Source organism: Nerophis ophidion, linkage group LG05 (assembly GCF_033978795.1).
Source record: "Nerophis ophidion isolate RoL-2023_Sa linkage group LG05, RoL_Noph_v1.0, whole genome shotgun sequence".
Classification (NCBI taxonomy): domain Eukaryota; kingdom Metazoa; phylum Chordata; class Actinopteri; order Syngnathiformes; family Syngnathidae; genus Nerophis; species Nerophis ophidion.
The window spans coordinates 50942195-50965453 of record NC_084615.1 but is presented as its reverse complement, the minus strand read 5'-3'; the positions used below and the strand labels follow the sequence as shown (position 1 = coordinate 50965453).

Sequence of the window (23259 nt, the reverse complement as noted above, 5' to 3'; positions counted from 1 at the left end):
TAATAATAACTATGCACTTAAAATGCTACAATTTGTATTTTCCATCTTATCTACTTTAGTGTTGATTATTTTTTTGTATTGATGGGATTTTTTTATTTTTTATTTTTACAATTCATATATGACACTGCCTTCAATAACGATGTCTCATAATGGACATTTAATCAGTATTTCATTGACATCTATATGTTCAATTGCCTTTGTTGTCCTTTCTGGTCATTACTGATCCTTACTGGCGCTTTCTTGTCCTTACTGCCCCTTTCTAGTGCATGAACTTATCCTTAATATTCCTTTCTTACTTTTACTGGACCTTTCTTATCCTTACTGGCCCTTTCTTGTGCATTTATTTTCCCTACTGGTCCTTTTTGGTGCTTTCTTTTACTTGCTGGTCCTTACTCGTCTTTTTTGTCTTTACTGGTCCTTGATAGTCCTTTTATTATCCTTACTGGCCCTTTCTGCAGCTTTCTTTTCCTTACTGGTCCTTATTGGTCCTTACTGGTCCCCTTCTTTTATTACTGTCCCTTTCCCCTCCTACTGGTCCTCCTATTTGGTCTACTTACTGGTACCACCCCATGCTGGTTCACATGCCGGTCCATTCGGTTCTTCCCGACTTCACGACAGGCTGTTTGTGGTGCAGTTCTTGTAGTAGCCACTAGATGTCGCCCAGCTATGATGCATGGATCTTGTTCCAACTTAGAAGCTGAGGTCTCAGGTGTCCACCCAGCATGATTGATGACGTGTGTGCTGTAAATATAATATACTGATATAATGAGATGAAGATAAATGTTCATCATATTATTACTAATAATAATGGCTGCCACTTATTCTTTTCTATGAGCATACTTATTTCTTCTTTGTCACATTTTCCCGCCTCATCAGCTCATTGGAATGCACTAAAACCATCTCAAAGTTTCCAAGTGAGTTCTGGTTCGGTTCGGTGTGTGGTGAGCGCACCCCGCCCCCCCCCCCCCCTCACCCCCACCCTGCATTAAGTAGCGCGCTGAGAGGAGGCTTGGTTCACTTAGAGGAAAAGTCCACGTTGCCTGCTGAGCTCTCGGAAACCTTTGGCTTCAGGTCAGTGTGACACATTGATTTATGATTTATTTTATTTTATTTTTCATTTATTGATCATATTTTTCAATGTTTACATTGTCTCTATCGTTGTTCACATTCTTTGTGGAAGTTTGTCATTGTTACTATTTATCGATCAAGTTGATCAATGTTTACACGCATGTTTTGATTATCATGCATCTTAGTGTCTGATGTGGTCCTGGCAGGTATCTCCATGCGTTGGTGATCCACAGGCGTTGAAAATGAAAGTGTGGGCGGTGGTCTCGGTCCTGCTGGCGCTGCTGCTGTCCTCCTGTCTGGGTCAGGACGAGGGTAAGACCAACACCTCTCGCTCAGTACCTGTGACCTTTCACCTCTGCCTTTCCTGGTGCCTCTTCTTATTATCCATGACAATTTAAGTCAGGAGAAAGCAACAATTGTGTGTTTGATTTTTTTTTTTACAGATGAGCATGCATGGTATTGAATACATGTATTTATATCTTGTCATTTGCTATTGTTGTAATGTGATAGTTAAGACAGTAATGTTTTCTGTTGTATTAATGTACATTTACTGCTGTTAAATTATTTTTTGTTTCCTGTTGTATTATTGTTTTGCGTTTACAGTTATATCTATTTAATTTGGTATGATGTTATTATAATATTCGTCACATTTGTTTACATGATGTATTATTTGACATGAAAAACTTCCTTTTGAACGCGACAGCAGGCTTCCTGTAGTAATACAGGTGGCCGCTAGGAGGTGCTGGTGCTCAAAGCCAGCCTGCCAAGAAAAAAGACGATGAAGAAAGTAATTGGACTTTTCCCAAAAGTAACGCTACAGTAAAAAGTGTTTTTTTTTTACTGTTCAAAGCTGACTTAGTTTTTCTAGAGGTGTTAAAAGTCAACATTTGTTGAAGTCATCTGGATGAAAGCAGGTCTTCTGGACACTTTAGTAATGTTTTGGAGGCACAAGAAGCATCTTTGCAGGTTGGTGTTCGTCCATTTTTGCCGCCATGTCAAGTCCGGATGTTGTCTGGACTTGAAGGCAATATTTCACGGTCATATTCTTCACCAAGGAGGTTGGCGGTGGAAACTCAAGCTTCTAGAAGCTTCGGGGAGGAAGAAAAAAAATGTTCCAGCTAAAGACTCAATTGAACTTTTTCTTCTTGAATCTTACTACTGTTCTCTTTTAAGCATGTTTTTAGCACCAAAACCTACCATTTTTATACCATGTCTATGTTTAGTGTATTAACATGTAGCTAATGCTAGCTTGTTCATGTGAACTTTCTACTTTAAGTAACGTTTTACTGCTATTGTTAAAGTATTTATTAATTGTTGATACATATGATACAGCTGTGATTTAACAGAAAAATAACAGAAAGTACGGAGACGCTGTTTAGCTAGTTAACAAGCCCCAAGGCAATGTGCTTTTCCACCCCAACCTGATCAATATTACCTTGAAATATTGGTGAAGAACACATTACAGTCTTTGTGTACATGACACTTTTTGTCCACAAGTTGTTGCCAACAACTTATCATGTACACGTGCATGAGAGTGGTCACATCACATAGAACCAGAACTTGATCCTGCTCCTGCTCCAGTGTCACTCACAATTCAACTCCCAACAGTTGGATTGATGCTGGGATCCATGTTGTACTTTTTAACACTTTTGTGTTTTTTCTCTCACATGAAAACATGTTTTATTTTCATGTGTGAGCAAAGAAAAGCCAACAACCGTCACTCAATCAATAATTAATATTCACTTCATCAATACAACCAAAAATCAATACTTTTATTTCCAAATGATTGCAATTTTTTCCATCCATCCATTTTGTGCCGCTTATTCCCTTTGGGGGTTCGGGGGGCGCGGGTGCCTATCTCAGCTACAATCGGGCGGAAGGCGGTGTACACCCTGGACAAGTCGCCATCCCATCGCAGGGCTGATTGTAATTTTTTTTTTTACTTAAAATTTACTTTAGCCAAATGTGGTGTTAAATAACTTTCACTCTCCCTGTCAAATAAAACCCATATATAGATCAAAGCTATTATGTTTACATAAATTGAAATTATTATATCATAGATTTTGGCCTTTCTTTGCTTCCATAATGCTCTGCTTGTTTCCGTAATGGAGTGTGTTTAAAGGGAAACTGCACTTTTTTTTGGAATTATGCCTATCGTTCACAATCATTATTAAGACACGACAACGGATGTATTTTTTTTTTCAGCATTATAACTCGTAAATAAACATAAATACAAGTCAGCTTACAACAGAGCCAAAGGAGGTTGTCTATTCCGCCCATTAAACCCAATAGAAAACATCCAAAAAACGTCAATAATACTCCATTTACATTTTGTTACTTGAATGTTAACCAAGTATTAGTGATATTGATATTATAAACGCTGACGCAGACAAACTATTTATAGCAGCGCCGTGAACACTAGCGTGTGTGCCTATGTTTACATCACCTTGCTTGTATAGGTTTAATGTAGATCATAAATCGTACCGCTCACCTTAATAGTAGAAGGACAGGGATGTAATTCGACATGTTGGTCCAATTTGACAGCCAATTTAGACCTGGCACCGGTGAGACTCTTGATTCCACCCCCTTTTCTTCACGAGGATTATGAGTCCATTCTTCATCTAACAGCAGACCTTATACACTAAGTGGTGTTTTATTATGTTTGTTGGCTCTCATTAAGTCTGCAGTGAATCATAATCAGTGATGTAGTGGGGAAAAAGGCGAACGTTGTGATGCATTTTTAAAATTAATGCGCCGCGTACGCTTAAAATGATCAGAATACATACATTGGAAATGTTATTATAAAATGTTCCCCTTTAAAGGCTAACTGAAACCCACTACTACCCACCACGCAGTCTGATAGTTTATATATCAATGATGAAATCTTAACATTGCAACACATGCCAATACGGCCTTTTTAGTTTACTAAATTGCAATTTTAAATTTCCCGGGAGTTTCGTCTTGAAAACGTCGTGTAATGATGACGTGTACGCAAGACGTCACAGGTTTTTAGGAAGTATGAGCGCTACGCACACACACAGCTAAATGTCGTCTGTTTAAACGGCATAATTACACAGTATTTTGGAGAACTGTGTTGCTGAATCTTTTGCAATTTGTTCAATTAATATTGGAGAAGTCAAAGTAGCAAGATGGAGTCGGAAAGCTTTAGCCTTTAGCCACACAAACACACGGTGATTCCTTGTGTAAAATGCACGGTGTTTAAACTTTCCTATGGATCACAGCGGACATGAATGCCGACCACTTGTTAACCAGCAGGTTTCGGTGAGAAAATTGTGGTTAAAAAGTCGCCACTTACCGGATATCACCTGAGCTTGCGCCTCCCGTACAGCTGCCGTCGACTTCCCAGAGACACTGCGCGTCAACACCCGGCCGTGGACGTACACTTCCGACTATCAGGTACTGTTAAACTCACTAAAACACTAGCAACACAATAGAAAGATAAGGGATTTCCCAGAATTATCCTAGTAAATGTCTCTAAAAACATATGAATCCGTCTCAATGCAACGCGATTGCAATCGCGTTTTTTTTTTTTTCTAGTCCGTCGCTATCAATATCCTCAAACACAAATCTTTCATCCTCGCTCAAATTAATGGGGAAATTGTCGTTTTCTCGGTCCGAATAGCACTTTTTGTTGGAGACTCCCATTAAAAACAATGTGAATATGTGAGGAGCCCCCACACGTGTGACATCATCGTCTGCGACTTCCGGTAGAGGCAGGGCTTTTCTCCAGTTGCAAACTTTATCGTGGATGTTCTCTACTAAATCCTTTCAGCAAAAATATGGCAATATCGGGAAATGATCAAGTATGACACATAGAATGGACCTGCTATCCCCGTTTAAATAAGAAAATCTCATTTCAGTAGGCCTTTAATTACCTATAAAACCTTAATGGAGTTGTTTGAATGTTTTTAAGGGCTTTATAGGCAGAATGGAGCGATTCCCAAAGGCTCCATTGTAAGGTGATTTTTGATCACATTTATTCAATATTTAGATAGTATTAAAAAAATTAAAATGTATGTGTTCTTGTCTTACATAATGATTGTGAATGATAGGCAAAATTCCAAAAAAGTGCAGTTCCCCTTTAAGTGTTGGAAGTTGTTTTGGTGTCTTCATACTAATCAAGCAACACAACATATGTAACATATCTCTACTCGACTCTTTCAACACTTCTATATGTTTTTCAACTCTTATTTCACATTTTTTAAAACTTTTATTCACCTTTTATTTCACTGTTCATCTTTTTAAAAATTCTTACAAGAAGCCTTTTTCACCTTTTATTTCACCTTTTTACTTGTTTCCGTTTATTTTTCAAATTCTAATCTTTATCTTATCAATTTTTTCTATATTTTTTCACCTTGTTTTAGACATGTTTCACCTTTAATTTCAGCTTATTTTAACCTTTTTTAAACCTACTTTTTCACCTTTTAATTTCACCTCTTCTACCAATATTTTCACCTGCTTATTCACATTTTTCACATTTAATTCAGCTTGTTTTCACTCTTTTTAAACCTTTTTTTCCCAACTTTTAGTTCACCTTTTTTAACCTTATTTGTCCACAGTCGCACCTCCTTCAGATTTGACCTTTCACATTTTGGATGGGAGGACGGTGCAGATGTCTTGGAGGCGGTCGCGCTCTGACATTCAGGGCTACAGGATACACGTGACATCTGACACAGGTGAGCGAGCGTGAGCATGTCCGACACGAGGGACACGCCCTGCAATTAGAATACTTTGTTGTTGCACATGAACACACGCTGCCAAGGAAAACGCTTTCATCTTCAACAAGTAAATATTTTTTCTTTTGGTCCTCAGGCTAAACATGGAAACATGAAAACAATAAAATGTTTAAGTGTTTTCAAGTGTTACAACAGTACATGTGTGTCACTGATTTATTAAATAGCTGTTACCTCCACCAGGAGCTCCTCAAAATATACAATGCAAACAAAATGAGTTGGATGCTGGTCTTCTCCACATTTAGCAGCAGTATAAATACGTCCTTGAGAAGACATTTTCAGCCATTGATACCTGAAGGTGTCAGACAAGTATGACAGTAATAAGATGATATTTGACGCTGGTTCTCTTCTTCTTTGCTGAAGGAGAAATAACACGAGAATTGGTTTTGGCCCCATCTGCCAGCAGCACCTCTATCTCTGACCTGCGTCCAGATGTGGACTACTCTGTTAGCATATCAGCGTACGCAGGAACACAGGAGAGTCTTCCTGTCTATGGTCAGATCACGAGTGAGTGCCTGAATCAGCCATGCATGTGCACTGAGGGGTGTGCACGATATGTGTTTGACATGTTGACGGCTTGTTAGCATAAGAACAATTAGCTAATGTTGTTTATTCTTTTGCCTCAATTTGCAAATAATTTTGCTCTGCAGTCAAGTCAGGCAACGTTTCGCAAGGACCTTCAAGAAGACCAGACTCCACCTCCCTCAGTAAGTCTTTTTCATGGGTATTTGTCTATACTTACACTTACATACTTAAACTGACATACATACTTACGCCTAAATACTTTTTACTATTGTACCTAGATACTTACACACTTACACTTATGTACTTGCATACCTAGACTCCACATCACTCAGTCAGTCTTTTTCTGAGTGTTTGTATGTACTATCACTTACAGACTTACATTTATTTACTTACATACATACATACTTATACTTGTACTTGATATACCTACACTTACATACTCACACTTATGTACTTACATACTTCCACTTATATACTTACATACTACATTTACATACTTACATTCTTACACTTATTTTCTTACACTTATAAACTTACATACTTAGACTTATTATTCACACTTGTCTACTTAAACTTTCTTCTTTTACACCTCCTTTCTTTACGAACTAAATACAGACAGAAAACAGCTCCCGTAGTCCAGTTTCAGTCATAATAAATCACACTGCTAGTGCTAAATATTTCTGTTTGTGTTTTCTCCTCTTAGTATTGTGGCTGTTCTGATGAGCAGCACTTATTTTGCACATTCATGACGACAGACACGCTAAACGGATTGAGCTGCTTTTTTTACTCTCTCCAAGGGGGTACAACCTTAAGAGATCAGATTTCCATGTATTATCAAGTTTGCATGTGTTTTGATGCAGACATAACTTTAGTAGATCAGGCCCTTAGTGTGTTACACTTTTGTACTTACTGTACAAAAGTGTACTCTCTCCAAGGGGGTACAACCTTAAGAGATCAGATTTCCATGTATTATCAAGTTTGTATGTGTTTTAATGCAGACATAACTTTAGTAGATCAGGCCCTTAGTGTGTTACACTTTTGTACTTACTGTACACAGTGTACAGTATACTTACTGAAGTGTACTAATAGAATTATTCCTTTTGAGACACTTTCACACAGCTTGAGACGCAGCTTTCTTCTCATGTCACATGACAACTACTTGATTTATTTGATGATGTCATAGAAGGTGGGGCCTATGAATGAAACAGTCGAAGCTAAGCGTGTGAGAGTGGGGGGTCATTGTAAAGTGCTGAGAGAAGTGGAAGGCGTCACAGATGGTTCTTTTCATCAGACGCATCACTAGAAAGTTTTCCTAGTGGAAAATTCAGGAATGTCTGGCATTCCTGGACGTTTAACATATTCAGTCCAAGTGGAAACAATCCAGTCAAAGCTAGAAGACGAGACAATAAGTGATGACTGATTCCTCATCAATCTTTCCAGAATGCTCTGTGAGCGCAGTGGCAGATGTGGTCTTCCTGGTGGATGTCGGTCGGACCTACTTCAAACATGTGCGCACTTTCATGTCGGCCGTGGCCAGCGCTTTTCAAATCGGCGAAGATAAAACACGTGTGGGAGTGGTCCAGTACAACGGGGATACGCCCACCGGGTTCAGACTGGACCGGCACCTGAGCCGACCTTTGCTGATGCATGCCATCGGCTCGCTGGTGTACGACAGAGACAACACCAGGACAGGTGGCCATCTTCATCTTCTATGTGAAATGTAATTTTATTAGGGTATATGAGTGAGGTGTTAGGACCCTGTCAGTGCCATTCATTACAAAAAATTACAATATTAAACATACTGATCAATGAATGTTAAGACATTTTTAATTAACCATATTCATATTGTAAAGCTACAACAATATTACAGGAATTACTCTGATTAGCTTTGTCAGCTGTAACAGCTGAGATGAGAGCTTAGTTTATACAAATGATGTTGTGTGATGCAGACAAAAGCTATACTCCTTTGGAAGTACCTTAATTTAATCATAAATGGGAAAATAATAGAGTAATGTAACATAGTATATTGTAAAGAATATATCATATATAATATAGGAATGTTATTTATATGGAGCTGCGTTGTTAATATGTGTTTAGTATGTGACACACAAAATCAACTTTTATGATCCCTGGTGTAATGCCACAATATATGGCAGAAGACGTGGGTTTGATTGCTGGCTGTCAGGAAGCCAAAGCTCCCATGTCTATATTGACTTGCTGCAGCCATTGAAAAAGTAATTTTTTTTAATTTTTTAAATTTTTTTTTTACTGCTGTAGGTGACGCTCTGGACTACCTGTTGACAAACACCTTCGCGGAGACGGCGGGCGCCAGAACAGCATTTCCTAAAGTCCTGCTGATCATCACAGACGGCATGTGGGAAGATTCCGTGCAACGCTCTGCCAGGCGACTGAGGAGCGCGGGCGTGGAGATCTTTGTTGTCGGTACTTCTGTCTTTTTTTTCTCTGATGCTCCCTAACAACAACTGCTTCTGATGGCGCAATCCTGCTTAGATTCCTTCACGGTTAACAAGTGAAAGCAAGAATGCAAGCACCGTCAGCCTTTCCACAAGGTGGCCGCAGAAACATAAGTGTTCTGTTGCCATGGCGCTGGGAGGAGCTGCATAAACAATCAGCTCTTCTTCAGCTGGAAGACATCAAAGAGCACTGTTGGAGAACAACCTGAAGGGGGCTCCACTTGCACCACATTGACACACTCACACACATGCTTCCAGATGTGTTGTTTGGAGGAGTTTGGTGTGGAAGGATTAGAAGAGTTGCAACACTTATGACTTGTGTGTGATAGAAAGCAGAGACAAGAAGAACATATTCAAACTCTCACTGCGTCCTTCTACACGTTGTAGGAATCCAGCAGGGCGATGACGAGACGATGAAGGCGCTGGCCTCTTCTCCTTCCAAAGGTCATGTCTTTAAGGTGGCCACCTTGGACAGGATTCAAAATATTCAGAGGGAGGTCGTCAGTCAGGTGTGTGCTGGCGTGGAAGACCAGCTCAGCTCTCTGGCCAGTGGAGAAGAAGGTGAGAGCTTGTTCAGATATTTCACATGCAAGCTCTTGGTGTCTTCACAATGTGTACTTTGTGGTTCCTTGCAGTCGTCGAGCCCGCAGCCAACCTTCAGGTCCTGGAGGTGGCCTCAAAGACCATGAGGGTGAGCTGGAGCGCCTCCATTGGCGATGTTTCTGGATACAAGCTGCAGATGATTCCAATGATGGCTGGTGGTAAGCATCAAGAACTGTACGTGGGCTCAAGCCAGACCTCATTGGTGGTCCGAGACCTCTCGCCTGACATGGAGTACCAGATCAGCTTGTTCGCGTTGAAAGGTCTCACACCAAGTGAGCCTGTGGTTGCCCTGCAGAGGACTCAGCCAGTGAAGGTGTCAGTGGGTGAGTAGAACAGCTACTCCAACCTGTGTTGGTGCAAACACGTATTTCTCACAAGTGGCCATTGTGTTCGTCTATCATTCCAGAATGTTCTCTTGGTGTGGACGTCCAAGCGGACGTGGTTCTCCTGGTGGACGGGTCCTATAGTATCGGCCTAGCCAACTTTGCTAAAGTTCGAGCCTTTTTGGAGGTGTTAGTGACCACCTTTGACATCGGACCAAATAAGGTCCAGATCAGCTTGACCCAGTACAGCCGCGACCCGCACACCGAATTTTTCTTGAACACCCACAGCGACTTGAGCGGTGTGGTCAAAGCGGTGAGGTCTTTTCCGTACCGAGGCGGTTCCACCAACACAGGCAAGGCCATGACTTTCGTGAGGGAGAAGATCTTCCAGCTGTCCAAAGGTGCACGGGCCAACGTTCCTCGCGTCACCATCCTCATCACGGACGGAAAGTCTTCCGACACCTTCCAGGAGCCGGCCACGAAGCTGAGGGATGCCGATGTGGAGATCTTTGCAGTAGGTGTGAAAGATGCCGTACGATCAGAGCTAGAGGCTATCGCCAACGCCCCGGCTGAGACGCACGTGTACACCGTGGAAGACTTTGATGCTTTCCAGAGGATATCCAAAGAGCTCACACAGTCCATCTGCCTAAGGATAGAGCAGGAGCTTCGCAACATCCAAAAGAGACGTAAGTCCCTTGCCTCCATTTTGTTCTTTTTCCGTCATGTGGTCAACACATGCTGACCTTTGCAACCATGACAAGTGGGTTAAGTGGCGCTTGCAGACATCTTTTAAAAGCCAGGTGACTGTGAAGGCATGTCCTACCTGTCAGGGCTGACATGCATTCCTTGGAGCCATTAGCCGGACAGACCATCTGCTCACCAAGTTCCGACATGCGATGTGTGCTCAATTACACACTTATTTGCTCTTTTACACGCTTACACAGTTTGCTTTTTTGCCATCATATCTATCATATCTATATTCACATCTATCACTTCCACATCCATCATGTTTGTCAAATCTATCACATCTGTGTCTATCTAATCTGTATTCACATCTATTACATCTACAGCTGTCTTAATTATCACATCTATATTCTCATCTATCATATCTGTCACCTCTGCATTCACATTCATCACATTTACATCTATCATAACTGTCACATTTATATTCTCATCCATCATATCGACATCTATCATATCTGTCACATCTTCATTCACATCTATCATCTATCTACGTCTATCATATATATAATAACTATATTCATATTAGAGATGGGCGATAGCCTCCTGTGACAACAACATACTGTATATCACAATATATTATATTATGTGTCACATACATGATAAAGGAATTATTTCAGAACAGGTTACAAAGGCTCATAATTTGGCTGCTAACACAAGTGGTAACGTCATATTGGGTAATTTCCAGTGGTATTTTTTTCTCAACACTGTTATTAATCTTTTTGCTAATTGACTGTAAATAGCTGGTTACCTTCTGTTGTAACATGGTTTTATCTACACTTCTGTTAAAATGTAATAAGCTCTTATTCTTCTGTTTTTGGTACTTTACATTAGTTTTGGGTGATACTACAAATTTGGGTATTACTCCGATACCAAGTAGTTACTGTGGTATATGCTTTTACTGATACTTCAAATTTTGAAGATTATTGAATCATAATTTTTTTTTAATCAATTATAATCTAGACAGAAACATAGGCTAACTGTGTAGTAGTATAAACTAGAAAATTACTGTGGAAATTTTGATGGCCCTGCTATCTGTGCTCTGGACCTCTGGCCGGGGGTCGTCGGAAGTGGCCGTACTTAGAAGATGGTGCCTAGTGTCCGAATCCGTGAGTTTTAGGTATAACTGTACAAAATGAGCTACAGAGCTAGCCTAAAATGTTAGCATGCGCAAATTAAAATGCTAACACTTAGCATGTGTGCTAACGATGGCATTCAAACAGTTAACATGTCTCACATTTCAAGTAACATGACTGTAAGGTGTATGGCTGAAGAAATAGAGAAAAAAGTGTAAAATTAGATAAAAAGTTAGCATTCTTAAATTAGCTTGCTAGCATGCTATCGTTTGCATGTTAACAGTTAACAAGTGTCATGCACCAAATTATATGACTATGGGGTAAACGGTTGCCAAACTAGCTCAAAACGTTAGCATGCTAAAATTAGCATGTGTAACATACCAAGTTATATGACCATAAGGTGTATGTATGGCTGTGTAATTAGAGAAAAAACATATAAAACATATAAAGTTAGCTAAAAAGTTGGCAGGTTAATGTTAGAATGCTAGCATGCTAACATTAGTTTCAAATACCAAGTTATATGACTCTAGGTTAAAAGGTTGCAAAGTTAGCTGAAATAGCTAGCACTTTAATGATAGCATGCTATTATGCTCACGTAAACATGCTAGTAGTTAGCATGTTTCACATACCAAGTTATATGACTGTAAATTGTATGGCTTTGGATTTCGAGAAAAAAGTGTACAATTTGCAAAAAATTTATCACTTCAATGTTTGCGTGCTAGCATGCTAAAGTTAGCACGCTAACAGTTAACAAGTGTAACATTCCAAGTTATTTGACTCTAAGGTGTATGGTGGCGGAATTCGAGAAACAAGCGTACTGTTAGCTGGAAAAGTTGCCATGCTATTGTTAGCAGACTAGCATGCTAACGTTAAGAAGCTAGCACATGACTGGGTAAGAAGAAATACCAAAATGCAGTATTTGTTGGTGTAGACATAGAAAGTAGCAAAAAAGCTAGCATAAAATGTTAGCATGCTAATATGACAGACGCTGGGAAAAAAAAGCTCGCATGCTAACGTTTTCACAAGTATGTTAACAGTTATCGTGCATTCCAAACTTGCTCGACTCCAGCGCATTTTTAAAAAAAACATGATTTTTGTACTGGGTTGGCCCTCTTGTCTGTCTATGTTGTGTTCCCGTTGAACTTTTAGTTATGCCCCTGTACAGACACCAGACATGAGCTATGTCTCAATTCGGGGGCTGCATCCTTCCAAGGACCCAGCCCATGCGGTCGACAAAGTGTGGGTCCTGGTGAGAGTCCTCCAGCAGCGTCTGGAGTGATATTAGTTGGGACCGTCGAGCCTACCCTTCCTGGTTACGTCAGTTTTCTCCGGCCTTGCATTTATGTCGTGTATCTGATGCTCAGTCGCCCGAGGTTTACTAATGACGAATTGAAGAGAAGAATGTCCAATAGATTTTTTTGTGTTCTCTTGGTCCTTTACCGTATTCCAGAGGAAGTGGCTAAGAGCTCACGGCACGTCTGATTTCCATGATCATGGGTGATGGTTGTCATGGAGATGTTTCACTTGTTTGATAAGCGTTCTAAAGCTCTCATTCCTAATTATTAGATAATGATACATTTTTATGCTTGTGAATGCTTGTTGGAGTGGGACATATGTACCTTTAAAAATATGCAGACAAGCCAGAAGATGTCCCAGAAAGACTCCTCACGGTCTATCCCTATCCCAATCTCTTATTTAGCAGTTACTTTATTAATATTAAATTCACAACTAATGTCCTTTTCTAATCGTGTCACATTGCTAGCGTTATAGCCAGTAACAGTAAATATTGGAATAGTATAATATTACTATTATCATATAATTATTTGCAATGAAGGCAGAGGAAATCAATCACAACAATTACAGTTTCAGTACATGACTTTGTTAATGTATATAGGTTATAAAAATACTTAGTTTTTAAATGATCATCCAAACTGGTATAATCGTGTTTGTGTCATTTCTTTGTGCTCTGTTGTTGTCCAAGTCCTCCTTGATTATTCTGCACGGTCAAAAAAAAAGCAGAAAAGTTAAAAACAAAATCACAATAATGGTTGATAGAAGTGAACATTTTCATATAACATGCAAATGTGCACAAAAAACAGCAATAGTCAATATTGGTTCATTGATGATTGTTCATTGATTGATGTTTATAGTACTTCAGTTTTCTGACCAGCCATTATTAGAACATAATTACTCGTTGTGATCATCATCATCATCATCTTCCGCTTTTCCGAGGTCGGGTCGCGGGGGCAACAGCCTAAGCAGGGAAACCCAGACTTCCCTCTCCCCAGCCACTTCGTCCAGCTCTTCCCGGGGGATCCCGAGGCGTTCCCAGGCCAGCCGGGAGACATAGTCTTCCCAACGTGTCCTGGGTCTTCCCCGTGGCCTCCTACCGGTTGGATGTGCCCTAAACACCTCCCTAGGGAGGCGTTCGGGTGGCATCCTGACCAGATGCCCGAACCACCTCATCTGGCTCCTCTCGATGTGAAGGAGCAGCGGCTTTACCTTGAGTCCCTCCCGGATGGCAGAGCTTCTCACCCTATCTCTAAGGGAGAGCCCCGCCACACGGCGGAGGAAACTCATTTCGGCCGCTTGTACCCGTGATCTTATCCTTTCGGTCATGACCCAAAGCTCATGACCATAGGTGAGGATGGGAACGTAGATCGACCGGTAAATTGAGAGCTTTGCCTTCCGGCTCAGCTCCTTCTTCACCACAACGGATCGGTACAACGTCCGCATTACTGAAGACGCCGCACCGATCCGCCTGTCGATCTCACGATCCACTCTTCCCTCACTCGTGAACAAGACTCCTAGGTACTTGAACTCCTCCACTTGGGGCAGGGTCTCCTCCCCAACCCGGAGATGGCACTCCACCCTTTTCCGGGCGAGAACCATGGACTCGGACTTGGAGGTGCTGATTCTCATTCCGGTCGCTTCACACTCGGCTGCGAACTGATCCAGCGAGAGCTGAAGATCCCGGTCAGATGAAGCCATCAGGACCACATCATCTGCAAAAAGCAGAGACCTAATCCTGCGGTTACCAAACCGGAACCCCTCAACGCCTTGACTGCGCCTAGAAATTCTGTCCATAAAAGTTACAAACAGAATCGGTGACAAAGGACAGCCTTGGCGGAGTCCAACCCTCACTGGAAATGTGTTCGACTTACTGCCGGCAATGCGGACCAAGCTCTGGCACTGATCGTACAGGGAACGGACCGCCACAATAAGACAGTCCGATACCCCATACTCTCTGAGCACTCCCCACAGGACTTCCCGAGGGACACGGTCAAATGCCTTCTCCAAGTCCACAAAGCACATGTAGACTGGTTGGGCAAACTCCCATGCACCCTCAAGAACCCTGCCGAGAGTATAGAGCTGGTCCACAGTTCCACGACCAGGACGAAAACCACACTGTTCCTCCTGAATCCGAGGTTCGACTATCCGGCGTAGCCTCCTCTCCAGTACACCTGAATAAACCTTACCGGGAAGGCTGAGGAGTGTGATCCCACGATAGTTGGAACACACCCTCCGGTCCCCCTTCTTAAAGAGAGGAACCACCACCCCGGTCTGCCAATCCAGAGGTACCGCCCCCGATGTCCACGCGATGCTGCAAAGTCTTGTCAACCAAGACAGCCCCACAGCATCCAGAGCCTTAAGGAACTCCGGGCGGATCTCGTCCACCCCTGGGGCCTTGCCACCGAGGAGCTTTTTAACTACCTCAGCGACCTCAGCCCCAGAAATAGGAGAGTCCACCACAGATTCCCCAGGCACTGCTTCCTCGTAGGAAGACGTGTTGGTGGGATTGAGGAGGTCTTCGAAGTATTCCTTCCACCTATCCACAACATCCGCAGTTGAGGTCAGCAGAACACCATCCGCACCATACACGGTGTTGACAGTGCACTGCTTCCCCTTCCTGAGGCGGCGGACGGTGGTCCAGAATCGCTTCGAAGCCGTCCGGAAGTCGTTTTCCATGGCTTCCCCGAACTCCTCCCATGTCCGAGTTTTTGCCTCCGCGACCGCTGAAGCTGCACACCGCTTGGCCTGTCGGTACCTGTCCACTGCCTCCGGAGTCCTATGAGCCAAAAGGACCCGATAGGACTCCTTCTTCAGCTTGACGGCATCCCTCACCGCTGGTGTCCACCAAGGGGTTTTAGGATTGCCGCCCCGACAGGCACCAACTACCTTGCGGCCACAGCTCCGATCTGCCGCCTCGACAATAGAGGTGCGGAACATGGTCCACTCGGACTCAATGTCCAGCACCTCCCTCGTGACATGTTCAAAGTTCTTCCGGAGGTGGGAATTGAAACTTTGTCTGACAGGAGACTCTGCCAGACGTTCCCAGCAGACCCTCCCAATGCGTTTGGGCCTCCCAGGTCTGTCCGGCATCCTCCCCCACCATCGCAGCCAACTCACCACCAGGTGGTGATCTAAAAAAATAAATTAGAAGTTGTCGGGCTTTCCTTTCAAACTTTGAAAAAAGCTTCGGGCACGGAAGCTGTCTGCAATGGCTGGACACATGTCTCTCCCTCGGGGTAAAGAGGTCGCTCAACATTACAGTCGAAGTCTTGTATCTTGACACAAATGAACATCACTTGACATGTCTGTTTTTTAGCTGTTTTATATGAATAAATAAAACAGTACTTACATTTTAAGGTGGCTTTTTTCGCTCCGCATGGCGTCTTTGTGTTGAAAATAATTTTCAGAGTTTAGCGCGCAAAGAATTTTGGGATATGACAGGACACTAAGTGTACACGAATGCAACCTTTCTGCTAATGGGAGAAAATGACACATTTTTCGGCCGGATTCGAAGGACACTTGGAACTTTTTTTAATTGGGACAGCCTTCGCGCACCGCGATGACGTCAGCACCACACAAATGCGCACTGCAAAGGATTTAGCCGCCAAATTTAGACACAGCCTGAGACACCTGAGGGGCGGGGCAGTCACGTGACTTCACAGGACTACACGTAATTAGATGACCCTGCCACTATTACACAATGACGCAGCAGTTTATGCAGGATTTGTTGAAAAACTTCATGCTGAACAGTATGATTGTGGGCAAACACTTTGAGATATCGACTTTTCGTAAAATCCGTAAACGCCTCAAGGGTTTGAGGAACGTTCCATGTTCTCAGATTTCCAATAAATGGAAAAACGTCCGAGTTCAAGCGAGTAGAAAAATATAATTTTTATGTTTTTTGTTTTTTCCAGCCGACATCTAACATTGAAGTCAATGAAAAATATAGCTGACTTTCTTGGCTTTGTGGGCCAACAGAAACGAAATGAGACAAATGACCTCCATACAAATTAGATTTTCTGAGAGAGGACATGTGTGTCAACAATTTCACCGAAACACATGTCAATGCGATAACAGATGTGGCCGTGAGGCCTGGTTGTTCACCAAAAGAAAAGTGTATTTTCGGGGCTTACACGCTCTAGTAAGTTAGAGTGGACGCCATCCGCTTTAATGGAGGAACTCCGATAGCGCTCACCTCCTTCCGATGGCCATTAAGCCAAAACCAAACAATGAACGAAAACATTTTTTAGCCAGGGTGAAAGTACACAAGTCGGTGAACAAAATGAGACGTTAAACACAGAGCTAACTGAAAGAATGACTGAGCTACAAGAGGAGGTAATCTTGCAGATTGGAGCGTTCTGCTACAGTATAACTCATGTGGGGGTTCGTTGGCCTGTTTGTCTCATATTAGACGTAAGAGATTTAGTTTAGTTTATTAAGAATCCCCATTAGTCTACACCACAGTGGAAACTATTCTTCCTGGGGTCCAGGCAAAAAACATCACACAATCACAAAACAAAAGATTTCGAAGCATTATAACATGATCAAAAATAAAATGTTGTAATAAAAATATAGCAACAACAAAAAACAAAAAAACAATAACTTGGAGTTTCATAATAATATTAATACCAAAGATAAAAAAGAGCAATATAAAAATAGATATATATTTTTTGCAAAAATAAAACAAAAGAACCAATGGCATACAATATACGTATTAGTGTACCAAAAAGTGACAAAAAAGTACCATAATGGATAAAATATGACGTAGAGTACATACAAAATCAAGAAAATATCAATATAAAAACGATATCCAGAAACAAGAATGAATTTAAGCAAAAAATGAGTCAAAAGAATATAAATTAACCAGTCATGACATTAGGTACAATCAAGAATAATCTCTTTCCGCAATTCTTCTCCTCTCAGTCTTATTTTTAAAACCCACTCTGCTGGTGATTGATACCAGATATTGTGGGATTCGATTCCAGTAAGTGATTGCCCTATACATAACAGTCTTTTTCAAAACATCCGTTTTGGGTTTAAGGTGGGTGAGAGCACCTGTCAGGACTAGCCTGGTACAATAGTTGTGACTGCATGCAACAGCTGAGAATACAGATAAGCATATGTATAGATGTTCTTAAAAAATAGAATCACACTACAAGCTAGTCTTTCACCAACTCTCATCCATGACAATGCATTATGCATTATCTCAATGCCGGTCCTAAATGAGCAATGGAGAGCTAGTCCCGCAGCTCTGTTTTGGGTAAACTGGATTTGATTTAGTTCTTGTTTAAATGCATTAGACCAGATTGCTGGGCAGTAGTCAAGATGTGACATTACAAGGGATTGTAGGTTGTGTTAGTTAAAAAATAGGCACTTTGTCTTATGATTGACTTCTGCTCATTTTTGTTACTATCTTATTAATAATGTGAGTGGCTCAAGATTGTCTTTCATCTATTGTAACTCCCGGCAATCTGGCTTCTTTAACTTGTTCAATATGAATTCTATTCTAAGAAACGCTTAATATGCATTCCATTCTCTGAGCATGTTTTGAGCAAATAACAAGACATTTTGTTTTGGAAATAAATAAATAAATAAATAAATGGGTTGTACTTGTATAGCGCTTTTCTACCGTCAAGGTACTCAAAGCGCTTTGACACTACTTCCACATTTACCCATTCACACACACATTCACATACTGATGGAGGGAGCTGCCATGCAAGGCGCTAACCAGCACCCATCAGGAGCAAGGGTGAAGTGTCTTGCTCAGGACACAATGGACGTGACGAGGTTGGTACTAGGAAGGGATTCAACCAGGGACCCTCGGGTTGCGCACGGCCACTCTTCCACTGTGCCACGCCGTCCCAAATATTAAGTTTCATCTTATTTCACCCAGCTCCTGATGGGTACTGGTTGGCGCCTTGCATGGCAGCTCCCTCCATCAGTGTGTGAATGTGTGTGTGAATGGGTAAATGTGGAAGTAGTGTCAAAGCGCTTTGAGTACCTTGAAGGTAGAAAAGCGCTATACAAGTACAACCCATTTATCATTTATTTATCATTTATTTTCTGTAACCCATTTAGTAATCCGCAAGACCTCGTCTTGTAGTATACTGCTCCGGTCTGTGCAATTATTTGCATAAGCATATATTGTTGTGTTATCTGCATAAATTGCACAGCAACCATTCTTTAAAATACATGACATATCATTTACAAATATTGAGTATAATAAAGGTCCCACGAAACTTCCCTGGGGAATACCACAATATATCCATCCATCCATCCATCTTCTTCCGCTTATCCGAGGTCGGGTCGCGGGGGCAACAGCCTAAGCAGGGAAACCCAGACTTCCCTCTCCCCAGCCACTTCGTCTAGCTCTTCCCGGGGGATCCCGAGGCGTTCCCAGGCCAGCCGGGAGACATAGTCTTCCCAACGTGTCCTGGGTCTTCCCCGTGGCCTCCTACCGGTTGGACGTGCACTAAACACCTCCCTAGGGAGGCGTTCGGGTGGCATCCTGACCAGATGCCCGGACCACCTCATCTGGCTCCTCTCGATGTGAAGGAGCAGCGGCTTTACTTTGAGTTCCTCCCGGATGGCAGAGCTTCTCACCCTATCTCTAAGGGAGAGCCCCGCCACACGGCGGAGGAAACTCATTTCGGCTGCTTGTACCCGTGATCTTATCCTTTCGGTCATGACCCAAAGCTCATGACCATAGGTGAGGATGGGAACGTAGATCGACCGGTAAATTGAGAGCTTTGCCTTCCGGCTCAGCTCCTTCTTCACCAAAACGGATCGGTACAACGTCCGCATTATGTCTTAATATTTGAAAGTGTTCCATTGAACATGACACATTGCTGTCTGTTGACTAGGCAGCTAGGTAGGAACTATAACAATAAAGTTTGAAGTATGAGCAGTAATAATATGGGCTGCTTGCATTGCAGGCGCCCATTCACTGCTGCTTGCAGGATGTGAATCGGCGCTTGCATTGCAGCAGGCCCATAATTAAATATTGTAATTATTTCCTACTATTGGCTGAGGCTCTGATTTAAATCCTTTGGTTTTTGGCCTTGAAGTCTTCCTGAGTCTGTCAACAATAACAAAAACGACAAATACATTTTTGACATTAAAAAATGTAGATCTAACCACTGTAGTATCGACCAGATACTGGACATGATACTGTTTGCCTGTCGCTGTTAAATTTGCAGAACTTAGCTTGACGGTTTCATCAACATACATTATCACCGTATGACAATAGTATTAAAAACGTTATAATCGAACAAATGTATACAATTTATATCGTATACCATTTATATCGCCCAACCCTAATTCACATCTATTTATCACATCTAGAGTCACATTTATCATATTGATCACATCCATAATGATTACAGTACATCAGTCAAATTTTTGTCATATTCGCCATGATGACCTCTTGTTCTTTTATTAAGGATTGATAGCAGCACTCAGCTAGCATGGAGTGTGCTACTGCTGGCTACCTAGCAGACCAGTGGTGACGGTGACATCAATATAGATATTCAAACCTGTTTTAGGAAAACAATGTCAGCATAGAAAAGTAGTGTTCTAAATCGTGACTATAGTTCCCACATAATTTGCATTCAGAATAATTTTGTTTACTCCTTATACCGGCCACTAATAGTGGTCCCTGAAAAATGTATAACCATTAGAATCAGGATTACTATTTATTACAGTTCTTAATCGATTAAAATGTTCAAGAATCGATTTAACAACACATTTTCAAGCTATACATTACCTTCCATTACTCACTGAATGTTATGCCATATATCAGCAGCCAAAAATATATTTTTTTAAATCATAATTTATATACCAAATAACATGTTGCAAGAAACGGTTTGGATCAAAAATCAATTCTGAATTAAATCATCACCCCAAACATTGTAATTGAGTTAATGTGTTGTTGCAAAATTGACATCCTTATTTTTCACTATTATCAGAATGTGCTGCACGGATGCATGGTTTTGATAGGAGTCTTATTTGTTGGTATTATTTCATTTACTCTTTTTAGGATAAAGGCGCAATGATAATGTAACATAACATAAGATAAGATACTGTATTTGTCATTGAAAACAAATACTACAGATTTTCTTCTAGATGGCCGCCAAATAATGTGTTTTTCTCAGCTGTCGTCCGTATGGGCAGCAGCGGTACTCAATTGTAATACACTTTTCTGCAACTTGTAGCACTCATCCCAATCTCAAACACAGAGAAGAAGTTTGGAGCTAAAGTCATAAACTATGTTTACACTGTAGGTCAAAGTGGCCTAAATTAGATTTTTTTGAGATCAGATTTTTTTCTCGCTGACTGTTTACACCACCAGTGTGATTTTCATCAGACTCCAGTATAAACGCGCACATGCACCAATGTGGCCTCAATGTGTCCACGCTGTCACTTGCATGCACAGTTTAATAATTTTTAAAACCTAAGGAAGATGACTTAAAGTAAATCTTTCAAAATGAAGAAGAGTTGACTTTTCACTGGCCTAACAAGTAAGTGGTTATTTTATTAGGGGTTTTATTTGATATCTAAATCAGTATTTCGAAACTAAAGGTATCACTTTTTGATGGCGGCTGCAACATAATTTGAAAGACACCACCATGGAAGTGTTATTGTGTCAAAATTATTTGCAAAAGTGTTTCTCGATCTGTGCGCGTATATGCCAAATAGTGTGCGTGTGTGTACTAATTTTTGTGTTTGTATATAAATCTGAGTGTGTATATTCAGATCCGTATACATGTGATTTTTATATCCGCGTAAGTGTGTTTTAAATTCACCTACGTGTGTTGTCTATCTGTCCCTAATCAAAAAAGAACCATAGATAGGCTGTCTACTTACACGTGTCTTTTACGACCCTTCTGCCGTGTAAGATTTGAGCAAGCGCACCCAGATTGATGATCGTGTAATAATACAACGTGCACGCACATTCAGAAGTGCTTGCGTGTAATACAATCTGTTTGTGTGTAACTGAGGTGTGCCTACATTTAACCAACCACGAAAGACTACACAATTTTAAACAATCACAAACAACGTACAGCTGAGGTGTGTGAAAGCGAGACGCTAAGACCCGCCTTACATTGTATCTGATTGGTTTAAATTGCATAGTTTCTTCCGTGGTTGGTAAAATGTAGGCACAGTGGATTGATGACTTGGTCTGAAATTGGTTATTTCGATCTGTCTGTTCAGCAATTTGAACTTGTAAAAAGAGTTGTCTGTCTATAACTCTCCCTTGCTTTTCCTTATCCTCTCCACTAGTCGGCGCATGCAATCACTGATTATGTTATTCTGCTTTGAAGTCAACAACGATGTACCATGCTCAAACACTTGTGCTTCATACTTTGAGCCTGACAGTCACGCAAATAAACCCTTTCTCACGCTACACACCACACTTGACATTTTTTACACTTATATTCCCTGTTCACTACTTACATTTTTTCACAATTATAAACTTTAGTTTTCGCAGCTTGCCGTAGTTCGAGTAACTCTGATTGATTGATCAAAATAACCAATACCAGACCGAGCCATCAATCCACTGCGCCTACATTTCATCAATAATGGAAGACAAGAAACAACGTTAGGCGGTTCTTGGCGTCTCTCATTCACGCTTCTCAGCTGTACGTTGTTTCTGATTAGTTTAAATTGTGCGGTGTCTTTCTTAGTTGGTTAAATGTAGGCACACGTCAGATACACACACACAGAACTTTACTTTACACTTTAACGGTTTAATAAATAACAGCAATTAGCTATGACGCTCGCTCACGGTTTACATAAACCTACTCCAGTCTGGCAGGTGGTGTTGTACGCACTACACTTACATCATTTTATCCTGTGCCAATGAGCATTTGCCTCCAAAATTTTTACCAGTCAGAAAGCAGGAGTTCTCTACTGTCTAGTCTCGCCTGAGTTTTCATGGCTCCAACCATTGCAAATACTTACTCAAAATGGCTGCCAACCTGCACTTTCCCTTGATGGTCACTATAAACACCTTTGCTGTAGTAGTTTGTGTATGAACTTTGTAAACGTCAATGTGACATTTTACCTTTTCACACATCTTCAGAGCTGGTTCAGCCCAGAGACCTGTCCTTCTCTGAGGTCACCTCGAGAAGCATGCGTACCTCATGGGAGATGGACGCCACCGACGTGGAGTCCTATTTGGTTCAGTTTAAGCCTGCGGAGAACCCCGACGGCCATTTGGTGTCCATGTCTGTACCCGGGGACACTCTCACTGCCATCCTACCGTACCTGACCCCCCTTACACGCTACCAAGTCAACATCTCTGCTCAGTATGACCGGGGCGACAGTTTGCCCCTGAGTGGCTACAAGACCACCCTTGAGGGTAAGTGATGTTCTAATTGCTTCAGATCGGTGGTCCACG

The 23259-nt window shown here is 41.6% G+C and overlaps 1 protein-coding gene across 8 annotated transcripts in view; it reads left to right on the top strand.

Annotated features, from left to right (window-relative positions):
* The first annotated feature begins 979 nt into the window (after positions 1-979).
* The window catches only part of col12a1b (collagen, type XII, alpha 1b), a 120013-nt gene continuing 97733 nt past the window's right edge, over positions 980-23259 (top strand). For 7 of the 8 annotated variants that reach the window (XR_009806898.1, XR_009806895.1, XR_009806896.1 and 4 more), the window contains exons 1-11: positions 980-1071; positions 1275-1380; positions 5649-5765; positions 6186-6329; positions 6473-6529; positions 7788-8039; positions 8625-8789; positions 9209-9382; positions 9457-9747; positions 9831-10433; positions 22942-23220. Coding sequence is in view for 1 of the 8 variants with exons in the window: in XM_061901386.1 (XP_061757370.1) it covers positions 1311-1380; positions 5649-5765; positions 6186-6329; positions 6473-6529; positions 7788-8039; positions 8625-8789; positions 9209-9382; positions 9457-9747; positions 9831-10433; positions 22942-23220 (2152 nt within the window). In the remaining 7 variants the exon portion in view is untranslated. Of the gene's footprint in view, positions 1072-1274; positions 1381-1477; positions 2035-5648; positions 5766-6185; positions 6330-6472; positions 6530-7787; positions 8040-8624; positions 8790-9208; positions 9383-9456; positions 9748-9830; positions 10434-22941; positions 23221-23259 lie in introns of those variants that run through there. The other variant, XR_009806897.1, reaches the window with a different exon arrangement.